The sequence below is a fragment of the Rhea americana genome, unplaced genomic scaffold (assembly GCF_003343005.1).
Source record: "Rhea americana isolate MKP2758 unplaced genomic scaffold, rheAme1 scaffold_93, whole genome shotgun sequence".
Classification (NCBI taxonomy): domain Eukaryota; kingdom Metazoa; phylum Chordata; class Aves; order Rheiformes; family Rheidae; genus Rhea; species Rhea americana.
Window position 1 is genome coordinate 1,190,402 of NW_028187122.1, and position 8,474 is coordinate 1,198,875.

Sequence of the window (8,474 nt, forward strand, 5' to 3'; positions counted from 1 at the left end):
ACTGGACTCAAGTGTTTGACTGCTCTAGAAAAGAGTAATTGACTTGTTTACAAACTTAAGCTTTGGTTTAGTGCAAAGTCATTTTTTCTTATTCTGAACTGAAGGTTAATAAAGCTGTGAACTCCATAACCAACAACATCTTAGCACGTTCTAACAATTCACTTGCAGTTCCTGAATGTCTTTATATTGCAAGTAGTGACACTCCTGCCATTTCCATCTGTATTCAAAATGTGATTTCTTGTTTATTTTACAGGCTTACGATGGAACTTACATCCTTGCCTAAATTCCTTTGGACAAGTGACAACAAACTTCTGCATCACCATTTTCCGGACGTATTGGCTACTGTTCATACCACACAAGACATTCCCAAAGAAGTCATTTTTGGACCATGCATGCTCCAGAACACCCTACTGGACACTGTAGCTTTTATTGCTCTCAAATGTTCTGACAGAAGGAACATCCATTATGTATTTAAGGTAGGAGAAAGCATCTTTCAATGCTGGCCATTTTAGAAAGGGCTACATTCTCCCTCAGCAGGTAACATTGTCAAGGAGTAGATTTTTGTTTTGTTCAGCACAACTAACAGCTCCTTCAAAAGGGGGAAAGTAGCCTGCTGCGTTCCTGATTTATGAGCTGTAGTTGGAGGAACCTCAGTGAGAACTGTTTCCTTTCCAGCAAGAATGCAAAGTCTTGCTTCTATGCGGATGATTGATGATTTACTTCAGCACTGACCAAGAATAGGAGGAAAGAAACAAATAGTTTTGGATCTTCATGCTCCTGTTTCATCTTCACACCCAAAGGATAGAGAAGCCTTAAAATGAGATGTGACAGCCCTGGGAGAACAAAGAGGAAAGAGTGTGGTATTGCACTGTTCATGCAGGTAGTGCATTTGCAGCTTTTGTAGACAGATCTGAGCAAGATTTAATACAATTTACTCAGTTACCATAAGACTGAAATTGGAGAAATGGGGATTTCAGTGCAGGTTGTATGAACTGTGTAAGATACCAGCAATCAAACAATTGGCAACTAGTCCACACAGTCTTTAGGCAGCCACAACTTAGAGCTATTAGTACATGAACTTGCTGAAATGACCTCAGATATGTCTGTCTGTGTGCAGGTGCTTTTTTTTTTCAATTGCTATGGACAAAGCCATAGCAATGTGGACTCTGTGGAGCAAAAGGAATCATCGTGTAGGGAACATCAGGAGTCCCAGGATGGTGACAGAGTGAGTGCAGGCTGTTAAGTCTTTGTGCAGTTCTGGTTCCCAAGGTTTTTGTTCCCCTAGAAATACATTCCCTAGCAATAACATTTGTTTTCAACAATGCATATTTCTCCTGCTGACCTCTTAACTTATTCTTCTGGGTCTTGGAGTGCATTTTAAGAATCATCGGTCTATATAGAAACAGAGAGTTGGTGCTTTACAATGTGAGGCAAGCAATTTTCCCCAACATAGCGCAGAAGGATCTGGGAAGGATCTAGGTTCCCCTAAGATTTCTGTGCTCTGGAGGAGAGAAATCCCAGGGAGAATATAGGATAAGAAAAGGGAGATGCAGTTGTTCAGAGTTAGTTACTTGTTTGAGACTTTTGCTTTAAGCAGGTTTAGAAAGAGAAGCGGAGTCTTCAGGGCTTGGCTGACTATTTGTTTGGGTCTCTGGTACAAATTTGCCTGCTTGGACAGTGTTACTAGAACCCAGGTGAACTGGCAGCCCATTAGAGAAAGACTTCTGGAATGAGGCTATATTTCTGAAATATTTCTATATTTATCCTGGGAGTTTTGGAATGATTGTAGACTCACAGAAGAGCCTCAAAGGGTTTTTGTACTGGGGTGGCCCTCGAGAAGGACGGGTTCTGTGTGTTTCACTTTGTTTCAGTTAAGTAGTTGTTTTGCAGCCATGAAATTGAATGCTTGAGTTGGCACAGATCTTTGTCTTTTGGCAGTAAATACATGAAATTCTGTGCAAATAACTGTTTCAGATGTACTTCTCAGTCCCATATCCTGTTTGCTAAACCTTCTAGAATTCCAGAACTACTATTAAGCTCCTAACTTTGTGTATAAGCAACTGATGCTATCATGATATTATGATATTGTCATGGTATTGAGAGGAAGAACAAGAAATGGACTTTGATATGCTGACTATGGTACAAAGAAGGTACACATAGGAATGATTTGGCATGTAGAATCTCTGCAACTGAGGTTCATGTTCATTCTAGGTCAGCAAGAATCTTGCAAGACTTCAGGGAATATTATTTCCAGCCAGGGTTTCCTCATCTTGGACTTCTATGTTGAGTCCAAAAAGGTTTTCTATATGTTTTTTCTCAAATACTGGGAGACCCTAATTTAAGTTCCTTGAGTCAATTTGTGCCATTGATCAAAGAAAATGCCTTGGCAGCCATGGGTGCTCATTCCGGACAATCATTTCTCCTAGAAAAGCAAGCAAGCCCCTTGTAAAGCTGCCTCTCCCACTGAGCTCCTCTACCCCTTACAGCTTCTGGTGGGTTTGGCCTTCAGGTTCCAAGGAAGAGCCTTATGTTCTCCCTTCTCCTCCAGCCTCTATCAAGGAAGCCAGATCACCTTGAAGCACAGCCATAATTGAACCTGTTGGATCATGAAGCCTTTCCCTCATACATGGATACAAAGGATTCGTCTAAAGGACTGACCTGTGAGGGAGAGGATGAACTTGAAGGACTTGTAGTGCCTCTTTACACAGGCAAAAACTAAAGCTGGCAGAGGCCTTTAGTTTACTGCACCCAGGCCTTCTGTTCTGTTCTTTTTTTCCTCCTCATATAACTCTTTAAGTGTGTTCAGCTCTTTCTCTGAAGGCCTGGATCCCAGAGGAGTGGTGTTCCCTTTGACTTTGCTTAGAGCTCCGGGTGGGTGCTTGGCATTTCTGAAATATAGATACTAATAAATGACAGCCTCTGTCATAGCTATTAGTTACAACCCCTGCGTGTGTGGGTGTGTGTGCTTGTGTCGCTGTCAGACTTTTGTATTTCTCAATCCAATCATTGTTAATTACCATGGTGTTTAGAGAGAATGAGTTGCAAGGCATGCTAAGTTATTTTCTCCTTTATCCTAATTAACTTTATATACTAATGGCATTTTAATATTTCATTCTTGTGTTCAAGCTACTAATATGATCATATATTTTATGGTAGGTAATAGTCAGAGGGAGTCATAAACAGAAAAAGAAATAGCTAAAATACTGTTTCTGGTACAAAACACCAAAGAATGGCTGCCCCACAATTAGTGGAAAACAAAGAGCTATACATTGCTTGGGGTGAAATTTGGATCATGCTTGTCATTAGACATTTTTCATTTCCCAACTTCTTCCTTTCAAAACAATGATTTAGTACTTCAAAAATTAGTTGAGGCTTTTTATGTGTGTAAATGTTGCCCTTGATTGCCCTGTGTTTCTGCCTCTGAGCTATGAAAATCTTTCCCATCTTTCAAATCCTGCAGAGGACAGATCTGCTGTGGTAAACACCAAGGGAAAACCTATAAAGAAATTAATCATTCCCTATTCAGAGCAAATGCAATAAAGTAAATAAGATGGGAGCCACACACTGAATGAGGAAGACAAAAACAAATGTTCTGTAGTTATACTATTTCCAGAGTATGGTCAACCTGTGACTAAATGACTCAGAAGTCTGGTGGAGAAAGCAGTGTACCTCTGACCAGAGCATGTGCTTATTTCTGGGCTCACACAGCAGTGTTCAGGGACCTGCACGTCTCACATGGTGCCACTAGATCATGGCACTTGCATCTTTCCTGATTCATATCCCATTTCTCCATGGGAATGACACCCCTACTTGCAGAGGAGCAAACCTTCTGTAGCTCTGTGAGCCACACCTGACAAAGAGTCATGAGACAACCCCCAGCAGCTAGAGCATCCTTGCCATAAGAGGGCTGGAGACAGGCTGGTGCACCAGCCCTAGAGGCACCAGGCCAGAGCAGGTTGCATATGAACGCCAGTGTCTCCTCCCTGCTGCTCACGTGTATTCCCAGAACTCCCATTCATCCTTGTCATTTCTCTTTCTTAGTCCTCTTAATTCCACACATCTACTCCCCAGTTTTCTCCAGCACTATACGTGTGCCTTTCCCTGACACAGCAACTGAGTCACTTACTTGACTATGATCTGCACTGAATCCACAGCAGGTAGGTGAGCACATGTAGTGTTCACACAGGAGAGGCCTTCTCTCTATCACAGCTTTGGATTTGATCATACCTGTGTGAGAACCGGACTCATAGCTTTGGCATGCTGGCTCTGAATGAGACAGAGAACAGGCTTTGCTCATGAACTCAAAGTAAATCTCTTTGTTTTGCATCCCAAGACTTGAAACTTCCTTGTTTTGCATCTTGTCTCACAGGTAGATGTTACATCTGTGCACAGTCCCACAGGACTGCCTTGGATGAGACTTGTTCAAGCAGCTGCCAATAGCAAGGAGCAGAACTTGGAAGCCTACCTAAAAAATAGCCAGTTATATTATCGCTCCACCAGGAAAATCAACAAAAATGAGGAGCTCCTCGTCTGGTATGATGAGGAGCTTTCCAGCCTCCTGGGTTTCAATGAGATAAAAGCACAGAGTCCCCAAAATGGTGAGTATGAAATTGCTGGCTATGCAGGGGCCACTGAAGGCTGAAGAGAGTCTACAATGTCTTTAGTATGTGGTGATCCTGTAATACAGGAAAATTAACCCCATCTGACACTAGCTGGTCAGCAAAGATAAAATACATTCTACCTTAGAGATTGAGTTGGAGTCATAGAGCAAGAACAAAATATGCAGGTCGCAATGCCATTTTTGTTGTTACTGCTCAACAGAAGGTGGTGCACTAGGAAATAATGCTGAAATTTTTAAAGCAGTGTAAGGGACATGCTGTACCTGACTCCCTTCGGCTCCTAAAAGCCTAACATATCAGCTAGAAATAGGCCTTTTTTAGCTCCTTGAGGAATCAGATATAGGCTAATGATCAGCTTTAATCTTGTAACTGAGCAGGGCTATAAAATGCATAACAACTCAAGCACTACTTCATATAGCACAGTCTGTCTATTTAGCCTAGGGTGCAGTGGGAGCAAGGAAAAGGGCATGATTTTCACTCTGAGATGTTATTAGGAATTTATTGCTATAAAAGAAATTGCTGTAGAAAGGCTGTTGTAGAAAGAATACAAATCTAGATTACAAAGAGACCAAGCCAAACTGGAACAAAACTCTTTTCATTAATTTAAACATAACTTACATAGCTTGAGTTGGTAAATTTATAAGGCAATGTACTTGCCTAAATTAATATAGATGCATTCATAGCAGGAACCTACTAAATCATTTTTAACTGATTTCAGCATAGCTACTCTGTATAGCTTCTATGCAGACACACTATGTCAGTCTGAGTTTGACTATATAACCCTATAAATTTACCAGGGCAAAGAGTTAACTACACAGGAAATACTTTATGCAGACTTATGACTTTAAGTGAAAGTGTATAATATCCTACCCAAGTTAACAGCCTTGTTTTGGTATAAAAAGGTCAGTTTCTATAGTTTGGGAAGGAATCTAAGCTATGCTGAACCAACAGAGTAGGATGTTGTAGCTCTACGCAAACAAGGCAGGAACTTTTCCAGGTATCGCAAGCCCCAGGTGCATTTGGCATCATTCACATTTAAAAACTGCAGTGTGTTATGGAACACATTAGCATGGATATTGTTTGTAAAGGTTAGGATGTGCCATATGCCTCTTGGTCACTGAGTTGTGTCCTTTCTGTTCGTGGGTAATCAATCATTCTGATGAATCAGAGAAACAGTATATCCAAAGCCCAGCAGGAAATGGTATCATGCCGGTGTATCTTCCCTAATCTTGTCCATCACTGGTCCTGTCTCACTTAGAACATTATTTTCTACGCCACAGGCATCGGTCCCTTGAGGTATATAGCAGTTTGTCAAGTGAGAATGAGTAAGGGCTTCAGGCATTCTTGTCAGATGATTTGTAAAAAAGTATTAAACTTTCAGAGTATTCTATGCAGAAAACAGAGGTTCATACCAAAATCTTTGGGCTGAGCTTTAGAACACCTTGTAGATTACATGGGTACATAGAGTTTGACATTCAGTCTATATTAAAAGTTAGTGACTTACCTGGAAAATGTAGGCGGAAATCTAGGTTAAGACTTTGAACCACCATAAAGTTCATAAGGTTTTATGTAGACTGTTGTGTACTGGTAAGTTTATCTGATAAACGGCCTAAGAGTATAAATGAAAGCATTTTTGCAGGTCACATATTGAGGTAAATTTTCCATAGCAGCGTGGGGCTTAATTCTGCACTGGCACTGGTTTTATCCTATGTGATCGTGTATGACCACAGAGATGCTTCTGGTTTTTATCCATGACAATGATAGCGGTCAGGATCTGCATCCATCCATGATTCTGACTTTGCAAAACTGATCATCTGTTGTCTGTTTCTGCAGAGTTGAGATGCCAAGAATGCAACCGAGTCTTTAAATGTGAGCATTCCTATCTCTCCCATGTCCGCTTCCTGTGTGCCTCAGAGAAGAGTGCCCTACTATGGAGAAACTTCCAGGACCCAAAGACTGCGAAAGGCAACTTAGCTGAGCAAACCACAAATTTTCACAGCCTGGCAAGGGACCTAGAGGTCAAAATGGCAGCTCGAAAAGATGATGCTCATTGTCTCACAGGAGAGAGAAGAGCAAAATCAGAAGAGGCTGAGAACAATAGGAGCAGGAAAACAGTGTTGTTGGAGAAAACCAATAATCTGAGTGAAGAACATACCTGCGGGGGCAAGGAAGAGATCGGGGGAGAGCATGCGTTGGCTAGTTCTTTCTGGAAGCTTAGTTCAGGGAGGCAATCAGCTAGGAAGGATGCTTTAGAGCAGAAGCAGAGTGCTTTCACTGAGGTCAAGAGGATGAAGGATAAACTGAGGAATGAGAGACCCAAGGAGTCGGAACAGGAGGATGGCGCAGTCCCACTTGGTAAAGAGCAGGTGTCAAAGGAAGTGTTGCTGAACTCCTCTGGCAGTGCATTCTCCTTCGTGTGGCCCACCAGAGCCCGAGGAGAACAGAAGAGCGCTTTCAGCAAACCCAGTAAGTGTCTAGCAGAAAGAGCTGCAGTAAATTCTTCTCATCCCATGAACGACTCAGCAAAGAGCCTGGGGGAGCTGTCCGGCCTCATTGCCACCACAGACATCATGTGCTGCAGCACTCTCCTGAATTCCAAGTTCTTTGTCAGTGATTTGTGTAACTCTCAGATTCTGCAGACAAGCATAACTCGGAGCAATGTTTTCCCCTATACCTCAGAACCATGGCCCAAACAAACAGGAGGACAGTTACAAAACACAACCACCACTTCTTCCTCCTCCTCTTCCTCCTCCTCTTCCTTGACTCTCCTTCCCCCCACCTTCACATCATTTGGAGTAGCTGCCCAGAACTGGTGTGCGAAATGCAACCTGTCCTTTCGCATGACATCTGATTTAGTCTTCCACATGCGGTCACATCACAAAAAAGAATATTCCTCAACTGAATCTCAGTGCAAGAGGAGACGAGAGGAGAAGCTAACATGCCCAATATGTCATGAATACTTCCGAGAACGCCATCATTTATCTCGGCACATGACTTCTCATAATTAGAGCTGTGCAGGTAGATGTCACCAAGAGACTGGGCAGGTTGGGTAAAGAAGAAGAACAGAATTCATTCGTATCCATTTCTTTTTGTGTTTACATTAATTTCTTACAGGAAATCACTGTTTACAGTAATTTATAATAGATGCTTCGCAAAAATATATATAATGTTTACAAGAGTCTGAGTGGGTTGTAAGTTCTGAAAACTCAACCTAGTCCTTGTCAATCTATTTTTGAGGAAATAAAATAGTGAAATGAATGCACATGAAGTATTAATTTGCAAAAAGTTGGGAACAATGTCATTGTTTTGCATACAGAATTTGCTTGTACTTGATTTGCTGGTGCCTGTGCAATATAATGTGAATACAGAAGTAACAACATCCTCATTGAATCTAGAATCTTTAAGCACTGAAAAGCACAGTGCTTGTATGCTAAAAGAAAGGAAGTAACTTTTCTGGCAGCTTTGGCAGACTCTTTCTCTATTAGGTTAGCTGGATCAGTAGACTTGATCAGATTTATGAGTCTGAGGGAAAACCTTATATCCCATTATCTCCTTGGCCTTGGAAAGAAGTTACAGTTCAGACTCTATCTGAGATTTGTGATTGGCAAAACAGATGAAGAGGATGTGATTTGTAAATCAGTACATCTGAGTTCTGTTCTAGGCTCTGACACTTTTGAAATATCTTTTAAAAAACCAAATCAGCTTGGATCTGGATCAAAATGTGATCGGTTGTCAACATTATTGTGTAGACAGCAAGCACAAATTCTGCCCTGAGGTGTGCTCACAAGATCTGTGTGACTTTGATGGGTGTACAGATCCAATAGGGGCAGAGTTTGGCCTTTTTTTTTTTTTTTT

General features: G+C 41.5%; 1 protein-coding gene across 1 annotated transcript; it reads left to right on the plus strand.

The window, feature by feature from the left end:
* Nucleotides 1-260: 260 nt before the first annotated feature.
* Nucleotides 261-7,768, plus strand: ZNF488 (zinc finger protein 488). The gene is made up of 3 exons (XM_085324741.1): nucleotides 261-476; nucleotides 4,370-4,598; nucleotides 6,453-7,768. The coding sequence occupies exons 1-3, from the start codon at nucleotides 261-263 to the stop codon at nucleotides 7,625-7,627; spliced, it is 1,620 nt and encodes a 539-aa protein (XP_085180867.1). The 3' UTR covers nucleotides 7,628-7,768.
* Nucleotides 7,769-8,474: the final 706 nt, after the last annotated feature.